Below are 23,098 nucleotides of genomic sequence, written 5' to 3'. Positions count from 1 at the left end.
GAAGACCCAGGTAACTACTGACCGATGAACTTAATATCTTTACCAGGGAAGGTCCTAGAAGAGATAATTCAACAGTTGGTCTGTGAGCATTTAAAAAAGGATGCTATGATTACTAAGACCCAGCATGGGTTTCTCAAAAATAAGTCATGTCAGAGTAATCTGATTTCTTTTTTTGATGGAATTACAAACTTGGTGGATCAGGGAAATGCTGTGGACATGGTGTATCCTGATTTCAGTAAAGCTTTTGACAAAGTCCCCCATGATACTCTTATGCACATTAAGTGATGTGTGAACATGGCCTGTGTCTACTACCATTTCAACTTTCTATGTGTTTGCGCCAGTTCAATTATTTTCTAAAATAAATTTTCTTGCTATATTTTCTTGCTATATTAAGAAGACAGTGTTTTATGCATCATTTTTTCCAAAGTAAAAAAAAGGTTAAAATGAAAATGCAGCTAATCAGCATATGCAGCTAATCAGTAAGTGTGAGAGAGTGTGTTTCATGTTTGTAGTGGTGCCAGTTTCAAATAAGCTTTTTTGAAGATAAAGAATATTTTAAGTAGCATTTTTCCATTACTAATTTTATGCACTTGAAAATAGTATTTAGAATTCCACTCCACCCACCCATCCCACAGCTGCTTTGAATAAATGGACTGCTGCCATGGGTGGGAGACATCCAAGATTGTGTAGTTATGTGGCAACTATTACAAATAAGCTTGTTAAAGTTAAATTTGTATTCAGAGCTGCTGATTTTTATATGCAAAATGCTCGTCAGATTGACAGGTGGGAAGAGGACCCATATAACACCTGGCATAAACCTCTTTTTCCCCTGCCCAGCACAGGAGGAAAGTGAGCAAGCTGAGCAGGGAGAAAGTAGGCTCTCTGCCTATGGTCTGGCATCTGTCTGTATTGCTGTGCTGAAACAGAAGAAAGAAAAACCATTTCCCCCCTAATTTATAGAATAGTCACGATGGTTTCAGTGTTTGTTTGTTTTAATAGGAATTATATAGATTCCTAAAGGGGTAACCATGTTAGAATTTTTCAGGAAAAGACTCCCTCTTCCTTAAAATATGCACTTGTATATATAGGCACATGAGAATATTTAATGCATGATGAGGAGCAGATGGGGTTCATCAAGCTGGGAAGGCAGCCCATCTAAGATAAGAAAAACTCTGATCTGAAACCTCCACTATCTTGCAGAATATTTTTGGGAAAAGAAAAGGCTAAGGAGTAAACGCTACACAAATCCAGAGTGGAGTCCCTAAGGTGGTTGGATGGCACCTTGTACTTCTCCTTCCAGCAACTCCTGCAGCCAGGCTGTTTTGCTCTGCTTTCCTTTGGACCACATCAGCGAGGCCAAGGGCATCTGGGCAACTCAGGATACACTGGGCTTGTACCCTGGGAGGTCACTTTGAACAGAGGTCTATTTTGAGACAATATTGAAATGTGAACAGTGAAGATTTATACGTTGGACCTTCAAAAAAAGAACAATTTTACTTTATTCATAATATTTAGAAACATTAATGTTATTTTTGTAGCCTTCTTTCCTCTGCCAATTCTCTTTTCTAACTTTCACATAAAACTTCCTTTAATGATTTGATCATAAATGTAAGGACATGTTTCCCCATTAAACCTTTGCATGCTAATAGTTAATGGTTTAACTGTTTGGCAAAAATCCAGCTCTTTTGCATGAATATTGTTATGCTCTCAGAATATGGATATTTCTTATACCCTTGATATGTGTGCATGCATAATCCCTAGCATTATTGAGAGGTATTTGGCAGACACTAAGAAAAAGCCACCCCAGCAGTTCAGTGGTACTCTAGTAGTTACATATTCAAAAGGCAATATGCATTAAAACTAGTGTTTAAAGGAAAAATGATATATTCACTTTCATTTCTCTTTAACTCATCCTTGGTACAGTTTTCGTTATGCTATATATCAAGCAGCAGGAAAAAGTACAGGGATATTTTTTTAAGCACATGTAACAGGAACTCACTAAGTTGTGACTTGAGTGTATATTTTTTTTGTGAAACAGTAAAATCATTTATTATTCATAGCTGTCAACCAGTTAAATCCATCCAGTCACTCAGTTGTTGTACTTAGGCTAGAAGGCTGGTGACTATGGTACCAGTGAAGTCAAACCTGACTGTGCAATCACCTGAACCGGGCCCCAAGCCTCCCAAATTCCTTCTTCCAAGATCCATTAGCTAAAATCCATGAGCCTGAGCTGTTTAGCACAAACCCAGCTGTATAAACAAAGTCCCCTCCTTTATCAGTCTGTGAAGGCTTAATGGACGAGTGGAGACGGGATGGCAGAGCTCGGACTTATCTCACCTTGCAACACAGGCCTGTCAGCCCCCATGGCCGGAGATGGCGCCAGGAGAAACTTCTATAGCTGGGTGACCGGAACAGGAACATCAGTATATGGTCAAGGATGTTAACTTACCGTATTTTTCGCTCTATAGGTCACACTTTTTCCCCTTCAAAAATGCAGGGGAAATGTGTGTGCGTCCTATGGAGCGAAGACGCTATAGCCCCGCGACCCTCTCCCGGCTGGAGAGGTGACGCACGGCTATGGCAGGAGCCTCTATAGCCTCACGTCACCTCTCCAGCCGGGAGAGCGCACACGGGGCTAAAGAAGCATCCCGCAACCCTCTCCCGGCTGGAGAGGTGACGCACGGCTATGGCAGGAGCCTCTATAGGCGCACGTCACCTCTCCAGCCGGGAGAGCGCACACAGGGCTAAAGAAGCATCCCGCAACCCTCTCCCAGCTGGAGAGGTGACGCGCGGCTATGGCAGGAGCCTCTATAGGCGCACGTCACCTTTCCAGCCGGGAGAGTGCGCACGGGGCTAAAGAAGCACCCCGCGACCCTCTCCCAGCTGGAGAGGTGACGCGCGGCTATGGCAGCAGCCTCTCCGCTGTGCCTTTCCACTGGTCCCTGACCTGCTCTTTGGGGCTGGTGGTGGGCTTCCCCCCACCAGCCCCAAAGAGCAGGTTGAAAGGAACCTGAAGCCTGGAGAGCAAGAGGAGTCGGTGTGCACCGACCCCTCTCGCTCTCCAGGCTTCCAAGGTAGCCGCCTGAACGCACCTTAAACGGCACCTTGTTTTAGAGCGGGAAAACAAGAGGGGGAAAATTCTCCCTCTCTCTGCGCAGCACCTCCTGCCGCTTCACTGAAGGGGCACTGGGCAGAGAGGGGGAGATTTTTTTTTTTCTTGTTCTCCCCCCTCTAAAACAAGGTGCGTCCTATTGTCCGGTGTGTCCTATGGTGCGAAAAATACGGTACATGTACAAACCCATGATGTTGGATTCCTGGGGAGGGGGCAAGGGGACCAGAAAAGGGATATAAGCAGTGTGTAACCGCTCTTTAAGGGCTCCTGCTGTGGTTGACCACGCAGGTGCCTTTCTGCTGCACCGGAGAGCAGAGAATAAAAAACTCTTTCTCTGAACCAACCTCGGTGTCTTTTGACTCCTTCCTCCCTCTCCCGGAGCAACGCTCACCCAACCAATTGGTAAAGTCTAAGAAGGCTACATCAGCACATTGCTGGAGAACATGCTGCAACAGCACCATTGCAGGGACAACCCAGCAGCCTGGGAGGCAGATATAGTAGCTTAATTATATTGGTTAAAATTAAGAGAATTACTCAGCATATTGACTGTAAGTGTTGTAAATAAAAAAATATGCCCTTTTCCCTTATGGGGTATCCAAGCGCCCATATAGAGTCCTTACATAGGTTCCCTATTGGTAGGAGAAAATAACAGAGGCCAACCAGAGAATATTGAGAAGCAAAGCAGCTAGTAAGCTTGATTTTTATTGATCTGTTGCAACAGGGTACTCCCTCACACGCAGGAGAGGAGGAGGACCCCCCAAAATGCCGTGCAAGGGCTTATAAAGACTTTTGAAATTCCCATTCTCTAGATCAAGCCCACCACCAGAAACATTATGCATACATCACATAAGGGGCGTAACCTAAGACCACCCCTCAGATACATCCCACCTACATCACAGAAATTTAAATCTTGTTTTTCTCCTGTCACAGTTTATCTCCTGTCTGGCAAGTTACTTGATTGGATTGCCTGGGGAGCCTGGCCATTCTTTTGTAGTGGTAAAATACTTATTTCCTGGGCCAGGTCACAGGCTCACACCTTATTCAAGCAGACATATCCTTGAGACAGGATTTGTGAGGAAAGAGACAATGGGGAGGCTTTTTCAGTTTAACCTTGCAGAGAAAGGATTTGGTCAGTTTAGGAATCAAAATGGTTCCAGGTTGTTCTTCCTGTGTTGATCTATGTATGTGCAGTTATGAACATTACCATATATCTAAGACCATAAAATTCCTATCACATAAGCATACTCATATGAGCTACTGCACCATTAAATAAATGTAGGGTAAGATGCTGTGGTGGTGTTCTGCGGTGCCTTACTTGTGTCAAAAGCCTTATGAGGAGTTTGCACTCGTGTTGGCACTGCTACTATTGCTGGCAGACTGGCATCATGCAAAGCTATCAGACGATACAGAACTGGGATGTCACCACAATGTGTCTAGGGATTAATTAACTGTGGTGCATCTTAACAGTGTTTCTGTCAATAAAGACCCAACTCTGTACTTGATATTAAGGTGCCCAGTTACAGACATTCATAGCTTGTTGACATCCATCTGTCTGGGAGACAATGGAGGAGTTCGCCTTTGGAGGTGAAGTCAAACAGTTGGAAGGATACAGTGCCTGCTGTGGCTGTAGAGACCAATATGGGAGATACTGTTGTAGCTGGGGCAGATGAAGGTATTCTCCCAGGGATCATTCTGTCCTGTCTGCTCAATAATTACCCCGGTCAGGAGCAACCACTAAGCATCAGGTTCTTTTGATTCTCAGTAAATGGAGGACAACAAACCTTTAAATAGCAGAAGCAAACTTTATTAATTACTAAAATAATAAGCACAGAAACAGGTGCTGATATACAAAGTAAAGATAATTAAAGGATATAACGGAATACTTAAAGATAAAGTTGCAAAGCTAGCTCAGCCATCCGTCATTCCTGCCATGGGGGACCCCAACTACAACGGCTGATGGCACCCCTTATCAGGCCAGTGTGAGGTGCCATAAGCTCCTGGAAAGCCCATGGCCGAAGTACCATTGAATTGATGGAGCTGGGGCCTTATATAGTGTCTGCAGAGGCCCTCTAGCAAGATTACATAGTCTTTGATACAGATGTTAATGATGACATGCAGAGTTCAGCCAAAGGATGTGTTTGAAGTAAGCTAGTTCCTTTCTTCTCATGCTTCTTATCTCTGCCGCTGGCTAAGCCATTACTTTATGCTGGCTATGCATAGATCATAGCACATAAGATTAATGCCTAAGAATAACAGTTAAGTTTAAACAGGAGCACCACCATCTGGGGCCTCTTCCCTGGCACTACACATTCCTCCTCTGGTCACTGCTATGGATGAACAAATTGGAGTATTGAAATCAACATTAAAAGTCCCAGTTGTGTTGAAATTTAACAATGTTAGTAAGTTAGTTTTAACACTCAAGTGTCTTCTGGAAATACCAACAGCAGACCCGCCAAGTGTCCCTATTTTCCAGGGACACCCCTAATTTAGAGAAGCAGTCCCAGCTTCTGATTTGATCCCAGAATGTCCCGCTTTTCCTTAGGATGTTCCTATTTTCACTGGAGAAACGTTGGAGATTATGGAGTTATCCAACCCCTGAGCTGTCTGAAAGCAATCCTGTATAGGGAAGTTTTTAAAATGTTTAATGTTTACTACTACTGCTATTACAACATTGCTTTCCACCCATCTTACTCTACATATGCAGGTGAAAAACATATTTATGAGTGTGTGTGTGTGTGTATGTGTGTTCAAACCATATGATATTTGTCTAAATTTTGTAGAGGGGCGTGTTTCAAAGAGAATTGACCTGCTTTTTGTAAGATATCCAGAACTTAGTTTCCAGCTTGGTGTAATCTAGTTCTGCAACTGTGACAGATTTTAATTGTTTTCATTGTTATTATTGTTTATGTAAAATCTGTTTTGCAGTTATTCAGTTAATAGTGTTTGCTTGGGGAATCTCTTACACCTGTTTAAGAAACATACATATTTTCAATCTGTAATTAATTGATCACACTGATTTGCATGGGATATCTTTTGCTTGGCTTCTGCTATTGATCATTTATGTGGTTTATGTCTTACCCTTTCTTTCAAGGTGGGAGATAGGCAAGGCTAAGAGATAGTGACTAGGCCAGTGCTATCAAGTGAGCTTCATAGCTGAGTGCAGATTTGAACCTGAGTCTGACCAGCACTAATCCAGCATTCTAACCTCTACTAATATTCAGATTCCCCCCCCCCTATTTCTAATGACAGCAGCATTTTATATAGTGACTGTTAGTCTCTTTAATTATACAGCACATCCCTAATGACATATTTATATTTTTCATTTCAATAGTCCTTTTTTTTTACTCTTGCAGGCATTTGGACAGTCATTCTCAGTACACCGCAAAGTAGCTGAAGATGGTGAGACACGTGAGGAGACACTCCTCCAGGAGTCTGCATCAAAGGAAGCCTATTACCTAGGGAAGATTTTGGAAATGCAGAATGAATTGAAACAAAGTAGGGCTGTTGTTACCAACGTTCAGGCAGAGAATGAACGACTGACGGCAATTGTGCACGACTTAAAAGAGGTAAATCCGGTTAAAAAGTGGTGTGGATTCTAATTACAGTTTGTTTAAAATGTAGCATTGTATTTCCATTTTAAGGCCAATTAAAAGTAGTCACAGGTTTGTTTAGATTCCATCTGAATGAAGACAATGCTATGCCAAACTAGATCAATTCATGAATTAATCTCTTTAAGCAGAATACCACAACATTTTAACAATAAGCAGATAGGTAAAGGTAAGGGACCCTTGGATGGTTAAGTCCAGTCAAAGGCGACTATGAGGTGCGGTGCTCATCTCACTTTTCAGGCCGAGGGAGCCAGCATTTGTCCACAGATAGCTTTCCAGGTCATGTGGCCAGCATGACTAAACTGCTTCTGGCACAACGGGACCCTGTGACAAGTGGCAGAGCGCACAGAAACATCGTTTTACCTTTCCACCGCAGCAGTACCTATTTATCCACTTGCACTGGAGTGCTTTCAAACTGCTGGGTTGGCAGAAGCTGGGACAGAGCAATGGGAGCTCACCACCATTGAGTGCATTCAAACTACCAACCTTCTGATCAGCAAGCCCAAGAGGCTCAGTGGTTTGGACCACAGGGCCACCTGTGTCCCTGTTAATAAGCAGATAATGAAAGTGCACACAGAGGATTTCCTCCCCTCCCCTATGTTGGTCATGTGCTGTCCCTCTGGTTTAGGCAGGTGGTCAGTCCCTTTACCCTAGTAGAAGAGAACAAAGATGAATCAAGTCTCCAGACAATCAAGGCCATGTCTGCTGTTGGGTTTTGCAGAGAGCAGAGTCAAATACTCATGGTGGTACTTGCAGGTTTTCATTATGCTTTCTGTGTGTGCTTGTCCACTTCCTTGGTGCTCTGATCTGGCTCCAGCGGCCTATCACTCGAGACACCGCTTATTCTCCCACAATTGGAAGCATTTCAGACAATCAAGCGCAGAATTCTAGATATTGAATTCCAAATCCTATTCAGTGCAGCCAACAAAACCTGCTCCCTATTGGGATTGGGAATTCCACCCTCGTTCGTCCAGGACACTCCATATTTACACCAGCTTTATGATACCCACCTACACAGAGCTCTTTCCCTCACAATATTTAATGTTTTACCACCTGCAGTTTTGCAAGGTAGATTCTTGAAAATCCCATAATCTGAAAGATACTACCCTTGTGGCACAAAACAGGTCAAAACCATCACACACGTTTTGTTTTATTTTATTGTCCATTTTATGCAAAAATCTATGATAAGTATTTGGCCCCCTTATTGAAGGATGGGATTTATTGCACCGACTCTTCCAGAGTGTCTTATCTGCTGAACAATTGTAGTAATGACATTGTGGAGAACGTGGCAAGATTTCTGAGCGATGCTATGAAATTTCGTCATGATGTCTGGCCAGTTTTATCCTAAAGTATCTCCTACTATTGTTTTGTTAACTGTGCTGTGTTCTGATCCATGTATACGATGTACTTTTTTATACCAATAGGTTGGTTGGTTGGTTGGTTATGCTAGCCCCTGTTCTTTCTCAGATCAGAATTCTTCTATAGTCAAACGTTTATTTTCTTCAGAAATATTTTTTTCACCAGAAAATTCAGTGCCTCATCTGCATTGAGTGTTTTTCACTGTTTCTTAAAGTGCCTTAAGCAGTTAGTTGTTTAACATATTGGTTGCATCATTTCTTGCAGTTTAGGAAGCTGCATTTTCTCCCTCAAAGGTCAATTAACTTAGCTGGAAGCCTTCCTGCCTACTTGCTTTAAATGAATGATCCTTTGTTTATTGCTTCTTTATTGCCAGAAGTAATCCTTGGGATTTTCTGTAGATTGGTGATTTGTGATTGCCTATGTCTGCTAAGCAAAGAGGGTGCATATTTTCATCATGGCACACACTGGGGGCTCTGTATCTCAAGAGCTTACACTGTTTTCACATGAGATCCTAAAGAAAGTGCCTTTTAGTGTTTTTGCTGTATTTCTGCTGTTTGTAAATATTGTGAATGCAGGGCACACCGAAGAAAGTAAATTAAATGGGCATTCTTAGTAATTCAGACTTTCCATTCTCATTATAGATAAACTATGGAAATCTGCCATTTTGTGCGGATACCAGGGATATGCTGGTGCAAAAACCACTGCATCCAAACCCTGTTTGGAGACAGGTGGCAGGGGCTTATGCAGGTAAAAATCACCTGTGGCCACAAACACATGCCAACACACCATCTACCATGCTCATACACCCTGCCTCACACATGCATGGCCAGTCGCCAACATACACATGCACAGCAAGCATATCCCAGTGCAACACTGTAAACAAATGCACATGGACACATTGGCACTCCAAGGGCATGCTGATTGCAGTTCTCACACATACCTTGTACTCACTGGCAGCATGGTAGAACAATGCCAAGGTGTATAGCCCACTGCTCCTAGTCTGTGTTTGGAATCCCTTTTTTAAGGTTTTATACCCAGCCCCAATAACATGTTACTTACCAGAGCATGTGGTGACCTAGCAATATTCCTAGAATAGTGTTGTAAACAAAATCTGCCCTTATACCCTTATGGGGTATACACAAGCCCCTATAGAGTCCTTTGTAGGTTCTCCATCGGTCAGAGAAAATAACAGAGGACAACCAGAGAATATTGAGAAGCAAAGCAGCTCGTAAGCCTGATTTTTATTGAACTTTTGCAACTTTTGCAACAGGGTGCTCCCCTCACACACAGGACAGGAGGAGGACCCAGAACAAAGGTGTGCCTCCCCTTATATAGACATTTTGAAATTCCCTGCCCTGGAGCTCAAGACCACCCCCAGAAGCATCATACATACAGCACAGAAGAGGTGTAGCCCAAGACCACCCCCCAGATACATCATCCCTACATCATAGAAAAGGCGGTCCACAACAGAAATCTGAGTGCTTTGTTTATCTCCTGTCTGCCAGGTTATTTGATACTGCCTTATCTGAATGCCTTTCCTGGTAGTCTGGCCATTCCTTTGAGATGGTAATCACTTAATTCCTGAGACAATGGGAAGGTTCCCTCACCCTCTCCCTCCTTGCAGAGGAACATTTGGTCAGTTTGGGAGTCACCCAGAGAGGCTGGTGCAACCCAGTCAGATGGGCAAGGTACAAATAAAATAATAATCATCACCATCATCATCCTCTAATCCTTAGAGTTTGCCGTAATCATATTTGTCGGCAAGTAAGTTAATTTAGTGTTTTGTGCTATAGTAATTGCAGGATAATTTTTGTTGCAAAGTTGCAGTCATAGAAAACCTGCAGCAAATGCTGGTAAATCATGGGTTGTAAATCAGAGCCAAGCGTGCCCTGCTGTTTATCAAGAAACCTACATCAGGCTCAAAGTTTGCAAAAAGTGTCTCTTCAGCTGTTAATAGCAAGTACAAAAGCTGCCAGTAATTGACTTATCCACCTCAGTGTTTGAGCAGTCTGGAATTGACATAAGTTATTTTTAACCAGCAAATCAATACACAAAAAGGCGGATCAGCACTCATGTTTCTCAGTAGTGCTCTCTCATCTGTATAAATCTAGATGGTTCAGTCATTAGTTATTATATCGGGTGAATTCTAGTAACTTTAAGATGAAAGTTTGTGAGTCGGAGTGTGCTGGGAAGTTAGGTAAATTATTCTGTGCTCAAAGCAACATTGGAAGCACAAGCAAGACATAAATTGTGAAGGATTTCTCTCATTTGACTGAATCTCCACCCATAAAGCTATTTTTGATTGAGCAACTTGCCACACCAGTCACATACTAAGAGCATATAGTATAAACCATAAGTGGGGTAGAGCACCTAATTTTAAGTTATGACATTATTATATCTTGGGTTTTTTTCATTTATTTGTTGAATTGGTCCATTGTTTTTTCCTTGTGTTAACTGTACTTCTTGACATGCACCTTTAATAAATCTGTCTTATTTTATTTTTTTTTAAAAATGTGACTGTTATAAGAAAAAACTGCTCTTTTTCCCTTATGGGGTATTCAAGAGCCCATATAGAGTCCCTCTGTAGGTTCTCTATCAGGAGAAAATAACAGAGGCCAACCAGAGAGTATTGAGAAGCAAAGCAGCTAGTAAGCATGATTTTTATTAAACTACAGTGGTGCCTCGCAAGACGAAAAGAATCCGTTCCGTGAGTCTCTTCGTCTAGCGGTTTTTTCGTCTTGCGAAGCAAGCCCATTAGCGGATTAGCGCTATTAGCGGTTTAGCGGCTATTAGCGGCTATTAAAGGTTTAAGGGATTAGCGGATTAGCTGCTAAAAGGCTATTAGCAGCTTAGTGCCTTAGAAAAAGGGGGTGGGGAGCGGAAAAAAACCCCCAGGAATCGCAAGACATTTTTGTCTTGCAAAGCAAGCCCATAGCAAATTCGTCCTGCGAAGCACCTCCAAAACGGAAAACCCTTTCGTCTAGCGGGTTTTCCGTCTTGCGCGGCATTCGTCTTGCGTGGTACCACTGTATTGCAACAGGGTCCCCCACTCCTCCCACGCAGGGAGGGAGGAGAGGAACCCAGAACATTGGTTTGCAAGCTCTTATATAGACTTTTGAAATTGCCTACCCTGTAGTTCACGACCACCCCCAAAAACATCGTACATACATCACAGAAAGAGGTGGTCCCCAGCAGAAATTTGAGTGTGTTGCTTCCCTCCTGACTGCCAGGATATCTGATAATGCCGGATATCTGATTTCCTTTTCTGGGTAGCCTGGCCATTCCTTTGAGATGGTAAATACTTAGTTCCTGAATCTCTTACACATATTGATAGTGTGCTCAGTGTTAAGTTGTGGGTGAACATATCAGACGACGCAGCGATTTCTCCAAAGCAGCTCTTTATTTGTAAGCTGGAACTGAACTGAACTGAACAGCAAACAGCTCAGCCGGCCTGCTTTTATAGGCAGCCGGCTGTCAACATTGTAACAACAACAACCCAGGGTTTCCTGCCTAAATTAACTGACATTCACCTGAGTGAAAACTATATACATGATATTCCTGGTGGCCAGGGTGACAACTTCAATACATAACACTCAGCTTAACAGATACTTGCCAGACTGTATTTACAGGGAGGTGTAAACCCCTGTAAGACAAATTGAAAGCTTTCCCCATTTCCTTCCTCCTCTCAGATAAATATTTGAGATCAATTTTGGGAGAGTCAAAATGGCTTCAGGATTGTTCTTCTGTACTATTTCAGACACATTGTTTGTATGCTTATGTATGTGTTTGCCTAGTACATTTATGAACATTTATTTTATATATATAAGGCCTTAGAATTCCCATAACAATGACAATATAAAACATGTCCAATTGTCTGTATTTCTTGGTATTTTAGAAAGCTGTTTTGAGCTTGTGATATAGTATATAGTGCTGAGACTCTTGTTCCTTTTTCTTCACTCCCTTGTTTGATTTCATTTGTTTTGGTGTAAAGCAAATATCCTGTTGGATTGCAGACCTCAGAAATATAACTTGTCTCAGAGAAGCTAATTGGACTGTTTAATCCCTAGAGGTTCTTTTGAATCCTTTATTTCTTGATTAGTTGGTCCCCCATTTCTGGCTTGTGATAGAAGCGAGGAACATATTAATGAGCAATTTAGATGTTGCTGTTTTGTTAAGATTTAGAGCTTGAGGAGGTAATGCATTCATTCAAATATGAAAAGGATGGAAGATGAACAGCAGCCTGTTGTTAATCTGAAATGTTGATTTGCAAACATCCAGATGTCATTGTGTCCATGTTTTGGGAATAATTACAATTTGAGGCAAACTACTGAAGGGACAGGTTACGAATCCAGCGCCGTAAGTTTGTATACGTAAGCTTACATTCTTGAGCACGAACAGATATTCCTGTTTCTGCACTCTTATCTTGGGGTAGAAAGTTCACCCCACTAAAGGAGTATTCCTGGTCCCATCTCTGGGTGCGTGGGCTGACAACCTGTCTTGCAAGCTCTTTGCGTCAGCGGGGTCAGGATATTTACAATCTATAAAACCCGACCCAGATCTGCCAATGATCCTTGAAGAAAGAATTTGGGAAGTTTGGGGCCCTGCTCGGGTGGCTGCACTTTAAGTTTGGGTAACCTGTCCCTTCATTACCCAATGCTTTTACATCTAATGTGATGGGGGGTGGGGAGTGCTAGTTGTTTTTTTACCAGACCAGAATAATAATTATGTTACAGTATTGTTTTAATAAAATGTTCCAAATGAAGGAGTGACATGTTGCCTAACATTTGGGAGCCAAACTAGATGTGGGACAGGAGATCTATGAATAGAATCACTCGCTTTTAAAAAAAACAACAACAAAAAATGGTAACTAAAGGAGGGAGTAGTTTGGAATCACGCTACACTACTGGGGGAAGTAGGATAAGTCTTTTGCCCTGCACCAGTTTTCCAACTGAACTTTGCCTCAAAGTTGCACTTGAGTGGTCTTGACTACTCCAGAGTAAGACTAAAAGCTGTACCCTGGTAACTATGAATAATTTACACCAAATTAAGAGGAAAGTATGTTAATCTTCTAATTCAGTTGCTAGCTTATTTTGATGTAACCTTTATTTTAATTGCTATAACATTGGTAGGAATATTTTAACCACAGAATTATTAATTTAGGTTTGGATGACTGGTAGCCTCTGGAGGGTTATGTTCATTTCCCTCCTTGTAATATCATTATATCTTTTTCTTGTAGGGAAAAATAACTTTATAACTATTGTTTATGTAATCAATTATCTTTCTTTAGTTTATCTCTGATTTGTTACTTGCATGCTTTGAAGTTTCAGTAAAGTTGTTAAATGGCTAAATTGGTCTTATTTCTGGGAAATGGGCACAGATTCCATTCTAAAAGCAGAAGATTATTGGTGGCCCATTTTGCCCATACAACAGATCAGTTCAGATGGCCAAAATTAGCTGTGAAAGAGCAAAGTAGATTTTGAACTATGCAATGAGATATCCATTCTACTTGGAATCTCTTTCCTCATGTGAAATACCCATTCTTCCACTTCCTGTTTGGAGCTACAGTAAGCCCAGTTGCTCAACTATCCCATAATTGTTGCTGAATAAGGTCTTATAGAAGGGCAAAACACATACTGTGTAGAAGGCAGATCCTCTGACCTCCTTCCCCTTCAATCTTATATCTTGAAAACCAGGTGTATAGTGTTAGTTGAACTAATTAACATTCCTATCATGGAAGATTTTCTGTTCATTAATTCTGTCTTCTAACCTGCAGGCACACCAGAATCTCCAGTGGCTGCTCTTTTTTTTATTTTTTGCAAGCCCAGCAGCTGTTGTACAGTTATCTGCCCAGATCAGATAAGTTTTAACGCATTGTCTACCATGCTTCACAAATCTGGATGGCTTCTAAAGTCCCCACTGTTCCTGTGTTTTGCTGGGGGTTTTATCCCTCTTTTGTTTGTTATGTATTTGACACAGAGCACCCCCTGCACCAACCCCCTCCCATAGCAACTTCAGTGTACAGCAGCGGCGGAAAAGCTTTGCCCATGTTGAGAGCTGGCTTTATGCATCTGCTGAAAAAGTTATATTTGTATTGATGAGACAAAATCCACATGCTGTGCATGACTGCAAGAACGCATAACTGACTCGCTACGAGGTGAGCTTACTCAGACAAAGTGTTTTCCTGTGTGGCTAACAAACACTGTGAGAACAAGCTTTCATTCTTTCTTTATCATAATGCAATTTCTTACTTTATCTTATATGGTACATTAGAGTGAAAACAGCATTTTACCAAATACCAACAAAGCTAGTGAAGCATTCATTGCTACAACTTCTGCAAAACTATGCACAACAAGAATAGAGGATGGTGAAAATCAGTGTTTTACTTCAGCACTTTACAGCTCTTACAGCAGCTCTTACATAGTTTCCTTTTCTTATAGTGTCCCCTAAAATGAGACCTTCTTCTTAAACCATTTATGTGAATGGCACCCATGAAAAACATCCTTTGTGTTGGTTCCCACTGAACAAACACCACTTTGGCTTCCAGTTTGTTACTACTATACAACTCGCATAGTTTTTCATGAAACAGAAATAAAAATAAAGACTTTGCCTGTTTTTCTGGGACAGTTATGACATTATACCAAAGAGAAAATGGTGTCCTAATGATAAAGGCAAAAGAGACAGTGCTATGCATTACTGTGTGTGCTTGGATTCCATTCTCCATGAAGATTATGCTTTATACCTTAATTTTCTCTTTGACTGAAACCCTAAAACTCTTTATCAATTTCGCACTTTCATGATACTGCAAATAGGTTCTTGGCTCTCATCATCCAATCTAATAGTTTGTTCTGTGATTTCTCTCAGTACCCCTAAGTGAAAAAGGCAGTGATGAAAATGGCAGGAAGGTGGATAGTGAGAAACCCATGCACTCCACTTTAATGACTTTTTAAATGTATGATTCTGTGCCAGGCAAGCTGTTTACTTTTAGCCATTCTCAACAGCCAAATCCAGTCAGCACCCAGGAAGAGGACACAGGGTCATTCGGAGGTCAGACAGTGGTCTCACTCTTTCATTGTAATGGTCAAATCCACTGTTAAGCTTCAGGATTCAATGAGGTTTTGGGTGCCAAATGCTTCAGATATATATAGCTGCCTTTCGCAGCTTCTCTATTTGCTGGGTTGTTGTTTTTTATAGAAAAACCAAGGTGACAATGTTGAAATTGACATTGTTAAATTATTGTTTATCATATTTTAGTATGGTGCACCAACTTATTACATAGATGGATGGCATGCAATATTGAGGCATCTGATCAAGGTCTGTATTTTAAAATGAGCTTAAAGATATATTTGCAAATGTTTGTATGTTTCATGCCAGGCAGAAACCAGCTGGCTAAATACTCTGGTAGTTGTTTATCTTCCTGCTCTCCTGAACAAGGGCCCCCCTGATTTATAGCAGTAGCAGGAGACAGGTTTCTCAAAGTTGTAAAAGAGAATTACAGGCTGGGAGCAAATGTTACACTGACCCTACATATTACAGAATACAACCAAGCTGCAAAAACACTAATTAAGAGTTGGTAAATAGTAAGAATAGTAAGGCTATTCTTTCTTTATCATAATGCAATTTTCTTTATCATAATTCAATTTCTTACTTTATCTTATATGGTACATTAGAGTGAAAACAGCATTTTACCAAATACCAACAAAGCTAGTGAAGCATTCATTGCTACAACTTCTGCAAAACTATGCACAACAAGAATAGAGGATGGTGAAAATCAGTGTTTTACTTCAGCACTTTACAGCTCTTACATAGTTTCCTTTTCTTATAGTGTCCCCTAAAATGAGACCTTCTTCTTAAACCATTTCTGTGAATGGCACCTATGAGAAACATCCTTTGTGTTGGTTCCCACTGAACAAACACCACTTTGGCTTCCAGTTTGTTACTACTATACAACTCGCATAGTTTTTCATGAAACAGAAATAAAAATAAAGACTTTGCCTGTTTTTCTGGGACAGTTAGGACATTATACCAAAGAGAAAATGGTGTCCTAATGATAAAGGCAAAAGAGACAATGCTATGCATTACTGTGTGTGCTTGGATTCCATTCTCCATGAAGATTATGCTTTATACCTTAATTTTCTCTTTGACTGAAACCCTAAAACTCTTTATCAATTTGGTACTTTCATGATACTGCAAATAGGTTCTTGGCTCTCATCATCCAATCTAATAGTTTGTTCTGTGATTTCTCTCAGTACCCCTAAGTGAAAAAGGCAGTGATGAAAATGGCAGGAAGGTGGATAGTGAGAAACCCATGCACTCCACTTTAATGACTTTTTAAATGTATGATTCTGTGCCAGGCAAGCTGTTTACTTTTAGCCATTCTCAACAGCCAAATCCAGTCAGCACCCAGGAAGAGGACACAGGGTCATTCGGAGGTCAGACAGTGGTCTCACTCTTTCATTGTAATGGTCAAATCCACTGTTAAGCTTCAGGATTCAATGAGGTTTTGGGTGCCAAATGCTTCAGATATATATAGCTGCCTTTTGCAGCTTCCCTATTTGCTGGGCTGTTGTTTTTTTATAAAAAAACCAAGGTGACATTGTTGACATTGACATTGTTAAATTATTGTTTATCATATTTTAGTATGGTGCACCAACTTATGATATAGATGGATGGCATCCAATATTAGCTAGAATAGACTCTTTGAAATAATTGAATTAAATGGGTGTATTCTGATTAATGTTGTATATCACCTACTTTCTGTTAGGCAATATCTTCCCAATCTTCTGACCCAAATAGTTTTAATTCCTGTTTCCACTAAAACTGCAAAAGGGGTTCTCTAATTATTAAAAATAATAATAAATGTCAGCAATAATTTTTCTCAAACATATCAACTTGGTCTCCAACAACTTCAGCAACCATTCCTTCATATTAAACAATAATATGTCTTTCCATCTTTGTCCACACAAGAGTCTTTTGAAATTTCATCTTGATTTTTAACTGGATAGTGTCTAACAAGTTCAATACTTTGGGTCCATTTGCTACTTTTGTCCCAAAAGTGATAATGAAGCCTCATTTCCACAGTTGACCACTGGCCTGCCAAATTCTGAAGGCATAGCTGCTATCTGTGTAAATGTTAATGTCTTTGCAGCTAGGTGGCATGCCTTTGTTAGAGCAGTTGGTTCAGCTATCTGTGCACTACACCCAAGGTCCTGCGGTTCAGCTTTTAGAACTTCAAATGAATTGGCCACAGTATATCAAGATTTTCTCATTCCATCCATAATTCTGGAGGACCCATTGACAAAAGGATTAGTTTTGGGCTATGTAGGACCGCATCAGTAGATCTTGTCTGGGTTTGTCCTGTAATTGTTCTATCTGGATTCCCCCCCCTCCCCGCCCTTCCATCTTAAGGAGATGGAAACAAAGTTGCGGGATTAAGGCTTGTGCATCATTAAATAGATAAATTTTAAGCAGCTAACAAAATGGATCCACATTTCTTCAGTCTTTTTGCTGAAAAACCATGAGTGTGGTTTTGTAACAAGAAGGCTATTACAATGTGGGACACTTTAAATGGATGGCCCAAAACTTAGTTTGTTTGCCATTTCCACCAACTAGACAGTGGCCACTACAGCTCGCAGGCAGCCCCCTGCTCCTTTTGCTTCTGGGTCCATTTGGGCAGGAAAATATGCTATATAGGCTATTTTGAAGGATCCAGGGATTGAGTTAATATATCAGACCCTGCTCTCCTGTCTTTCAAGGACAAAGAGAATGAATATTTTAGGAAAAAATGGTAGGCCCCAACTAGGGGCTGTGGAAAGAGCAATTTTAAGAGCCTTGAAAGCTGTTTCAGCCTCTTTGTTTCATGAAACAGGTTCAGGAGAATCCTTTACAGCGAGTGTCACTCATGGCTTGGCTAATTCACCATATGTTGGTCTTGTTATTGGAAAATCCTTGGGCTCACTTGGATTGCCAAACAAAGACACCAGCCAGGAGTATAGGAGCAAAACAGCAGCCTGTAGGCCTGATCTTTGTTCAAAGACTGTTGCAACAGGTCTTCCATCCACCCCGTAGAAGAAGCAGGAAGAAGCCCTGAACAAAGGGGTGCTCTCTCTTTTATTGTTGTTGTTATTTAGTCGTTTAGTCGTGTCTGACTCTTCGTGACCCCATGGACCAGAGCACGCCAGGCACTCCTGTCTTCCACTGCCTCCTGCAGTTTGGTCAAACTCATGCTGGTAGCTTCAATAACACTGTCCAACCATCTCGTCCTCTGTCGTCCCCTTCTCCTTGTGCCCTCAATCTTTCCCAACATCAGGGTCTTTTCCAGGAAGTCTTCTCTTCTCATGAGGTGGCCAAAGTATTGGAGCCTCAGCTTTAGGATCTGTCCTTCCAGTGAGCACCCAGGGCTGATTTCCTTAAGAATGGATAGGTTTGATCTTCTTGCAGTCCATGGGACTCTCAAGAGTCTCCTCCAGCACCATAATTCAAAAGCATCAATTCTTCAGCAATCAGCCTTCTTTATGGTCCAGCTCTCCTTCACATATGCAGTCCATCATTTGATGCCACAGCCAATCAGTTATGAACATGCATGGCTGAACCAGTATTCAGTCTGAGAAATGAAAAGCAAGGGGCAACAAATGCAAAGCACTTGTATTTGGAATATAAGGAAAGCTAATTTGTAGTAGTCTGAATAGCTACATACCATAGACGCACACTCTAAATATTTTGATAATAGCAATTTAACTTGAGCATTTCTTCAGCACTGGAGATTGATGTGCACAGTTTATGATTAAATGCAAAATCCAGCAGAAACAAAACAAACCTTCCAACCCTTTCAGAAACCCCACCCCTATCTTGTGTAGTGTCTTTCTCAGTGTCACTATGTAATTGGTTTAATTATAACCATTCCAACTCTCTCTCTCCTGGTGATTGGAATTGCAAAATACTCAAGGCATCAAAATAAATACTTGTATAATTTTAGCTCCACCTAATGGGTTATGTTGGTGTTGACAGACACAGACATTCTCCACTGTAATATCTAAAAAATGTTTTGCCAATGTATTTTGAAAAATGTCTGGCTGTTGGATATGAGAAATTAAGCTCACTAACACTCTGTAAATGCAGTTCCTCTTGGATTAAAAAAAATGACTGGTCAACTGAATCTAGTCCTTTCCATTTTCCCTTCTTGTACTATGGCCAATAATGCTCTATCCCTGCTTCTATTATTCTTGTGGAGCTACTTTGTTAGCTGCAGGAATCCCTGAAATGCAGGTATATGCAGGACAGTCTTTGTCCTTCATCTTGGCAGTGAGATTCTAACATGTACATCTCCACGCTCCCTAATGATATCTTGCCTAGCAGCCAGAAGCCATATTCCCTGTTTTCATTTTTAAGACACTTGTGATTGGACGTTCATAGCCTGATTCTGTGTATGTTTTTTTTGGAAGGAAGGCTCAGTGAATCCAGTGGGACTTACTCCCAAGTAAATCTGCATAGGAGCGCAACATACAATATTGTTACTACTAGTGCTGCAAAAGAATATGACATTTTTGACACTAGTCTGGTCAAAACATTTAAAGGCTTAAATAGCAAAATCGAATTCCTCAAGGCTGTCACAGTTGCTTGTGTTTGGGAAACGTAAGTTGCTTTTACATGAGGATATCAAATGTCAGCATGTTCTTTAGAAAACTTGAAAGAATCTGTACACATTATGTTTGTTGCTAGTGTGCCAGCTGCACCCGTTCCTTGAGATGTCTGATTTCGCCACAGCAACACACACCTTAGTTACATCCTGTTTGCAGTACTGTAACCTACTTTAAGTGGGGGCCGCCTTTGAAAACTGCTCAGAAACTTCAACAGGCTCAGAGAGTTGCAGCCAGTTTGCTGACCAGCGGTGGTTATAGGCTCCACTGGCTACTTGCCTGTTTCCAAGCTGAATTCAATGTTGGTTATGACCTATGAAGCCCTACATGACTCAGGTCCAGGGTATCTGAAAGACCTCATACAAACCTGCCCAGACTCTGAGATCTTCAGAGGAGGCCCTTCTCTCGGTCCTACCACCTTCACAGACAAGCTTGGTGGGGACCTTCTCAGTGGCCGCTTCCAGACTCTGTACCTCACTCCTTGAAGAATTAGACTGGCTCCCTTCTTGTTGTCCTTCTGCTGGCAGGTGAAGACCTTGTTCCAACAGGCTTTGGGGAATTGACTGCTTTTAATGAAAGAGTTGGTGCTGTGCTGGTATTATTGTAATTATTTTAAACATATTTTATAAATGTATATAGTTTTAATTCTATTAATGTTTAATTGTTCTTTAATGATTCTTCTTTCCATGTTTTCAGAGATTCTTGTTATATCTATAAGCTGTATTGAGTCCTGTAAGGGGAAAATACCGTGTGTGTTCGTGTGTATGTATATATTGTTCCAGAAACGAAAATTACATACAGTTACCCTATGAGTAAGGGACGCGGGTGGCGCTGTGGGTTAAAGCCTCAGTGCCTAGGGCTTGCCGATCGAAAGGTCGGCGGTTCGAATCCCCGCGGCGGGGTGCGCTCCCGCTGTTCGGTCCCAGCGCCTGTCAACCTAGCAGTTCGAAAGCACCCCTGGGTGCAAGTAGATAAATAGGGACCGCTTACTAGCGGGAAGGTAAACGGCGTTTCCGTGTGTGGCTCTGGCTCGCCAGAGCAGCGATGTCACGCTGGCCACGTGACCCGGAAGTGTCTTCAGACAGCGCTGGCCCTTGGCCTCTTTGAGTGAGATGGGCGCACAACCCCAGAGTCTGTCAAGACTGGCCCGTATGGGCAGGGGTACCTTTACCTTTACTTACCCTATGAGTTGTAGCCGACTAAGTTCTACTCGAAATAGACTTATTGAAATTAAGGGACTGTGAGAGATAAAAAAAACCCTGGTTCCTTAAGACTTAAAATCCCAGGATCCTTTAAATAAAATGGGCAAAATTGGTGAAATATTAAAATGTTATTTATACACACTTGCAAGTGGGGTGGCTGAAGAGCAGGCACTCCTGGATCAGGAAAAACACAGTTTATAAAGTCCCTTGTCTGGAGGAAAGTCCCTCCTCGACACAGCCACAGGAGGAGGAGGCGGACCCAGAACCAAGGTGTGCTGCCCTTATATAGACATTTTAAATTGCCCACCTTGGAGTCCAAGACCACCCCCAGAAACATCATACCTGCATCACAGAAAGGGCGGGCTAAAGCAGAAATCTGAGTGGGTTGTTTACCTCATAATCTGAGTGGGTTGTTTACCTCCTGTCTGGCAAGTTACCTGTTAATGTTTACTGGATTGATACCCTGGGGAGCCTGGCCAGTCTTTTGTAATGATAAGTACTTAGTTCCTGAGCCAAGTCACAGGCTCACCCTATTCATACACAGACATACTCTTAAGACAGGATTTGTGAAGGAAAACACAATGGGGAGGCTCCTCCATTTGACCTTGCAGAGAAAACACCTGGTCAGCCTGGGAGTCAAAATGGCTCCATGGCTGTTCTCCTGTGCAGCTTCAGACATGTGGCCTATATATCTATGTATGCGTTTGCTTGGTATATTTATGAACCTTTATTATATACATAAGACCTTAATTTATTTATTTCACTATTATTTTGTATCATTTTTTTCTTTTCATAATAATAATTCGTAAATCAAAACAAGAGAATAGACTCTGTCCTCAGGGATGAGACATGCAAGGGAAGTGAGTAGAGAGGGGGAAATGTAAATTGTTTTAATATTATATTTTAAATTGCTGTAATGTGCCCTGAGACCTTATGGTGAAGGGTGGTTAATAAATCATATTATTATGAATATATGAATAAGAGATGAGAGTTTTAGAAAGTCAGACTGATGGGTGAGATTTTAGCAAGTATTTAAATCTGTTTAAGACCAAACTGATCCAGCACTGGTGTTTCAACTGATTAGAAATTGTGCAAACTGGCAGCAGCTTTTGGTGTCCGCCTGCTGTCTAATTTTAGTTTGTAAACTCATTGGGGCAGGGTCCTTTCTGTTACACACTAAGAGTCTCCATGTGTATGGACTTTACACATGGCACTTAAAACATGTTGCTATTTATATGAGTCATCTGTGCACTGTCTTGGTGATGTATCTAAGTTACTTTGAGCCCAGAAATCCAAATCCATAATAATTCAGTCTGAAACAATAACATAATTACTGCCGGGTAGAGGAAACATTCAGATTTGAAGCAATTAATGTGATATGGATTTATCAGCATGAAACCATGAACATGCTTAATCCTAATGCCTTAATTCAGTAGTTCCCAATGGGTGGTCTGCAGACCACAAGGCTCTGTGGCACCAGTCACATAACAAAAACTACTATAGAGATTTTCAGAAGTAGGGGGTCCATGGCTTGGCATTTGAAAAATAGCGTCCACAGTGTTTAGCTAACTGAGAACCACTTCCTTAATTCATTCACATCCTTTAAAGACTAAAAACATTGGGGTCTTCTAAAAGGGTGTAAGGTTCACAAAGTTAAAAAGATTTAAAGATACATTTATTGTTTTAAAAGCTTAAACATTCAATCAGGATGGACCATCAGATTACCATTCTTTTTACAAGCTGTTCTTGATGTTACTTTTCTTGTTTATCCGGAAACCTGGGGTAAACAGGTTAGAAGTGTCATAAATCCCTAGCTTAATTTACACCACAATAACATCTCTGTCTGGCAGGAGGAAATCTGCTCCTTTAGAGCAAGTTAAGTTTTCATGGAAGGGTTTTCACAAGGTCAACCTCTGTAATGCCAATCACTATCAATTATTGCAGCCCAGGAGTCAGGAAGTCTGATATTTAAATTCATGTCACAAAGAAGAGTAAGCCAAAGAGAGCTTGATCCCACTGTGCTACACTCCCAAATCCAGTTGTGAACAAAAGAAAAAGGTGCAATGTCCTGTCATGCTTACATCACTCTGGACAGCATTGGTTGATGGGAGGTTTTGCTTCTGCACATGAGTTTGACAAACCGTTCTGAGCTGAAGCATTCCGTGCTCACCCACCCTAGAATGT

General features: G+C 41.3%; 1 protein-coding gene across 19 annotated transcripts in view; it reads left to right on the top strand.

The window, feature by feature from the left end:
* Positions 1-23,098, top strand: part of BICD1 (BICD cargo adaptor 1) — a 130,924-nt gene that overhangs the window by 50,691 nt on the left and 57,135 nt on the right. For all 19 annotated transcript variants that reach the window (XR_014502532.1, XR_014502533.1, XR_014502534.1 and 16 more), the window contains exon 3: positions 6,466-6,678. Coding sequence is in view for 13 of the 19 variants with exons in the window: in XM_083401431.1 (XP_083257557.1) it covers positions 6,466-6,678 (213 nt within the window). In the remaining 6 variants the exon portion in view is untranslated. The remainder of the gene's footprint in view (positions 1-6,465; positions 6,679-23,098) is intronic.

The sequence above is a fragment of the Podarcis tiliguerta genome (genome assembly GCF_965153285.1).
Source record: "Podarcis tiliguerta genome assembly, chromosome: 10".
Lineage (NCBI taxonomy): Eukaryota > Metazoa > Chordata > Lepidosauria > Squamata > Lacertidae > Podarcis > Podarcis tiliguerta.
This window is presented reverse-complemented; position numbering and strand designations above follow the sequence as displayed.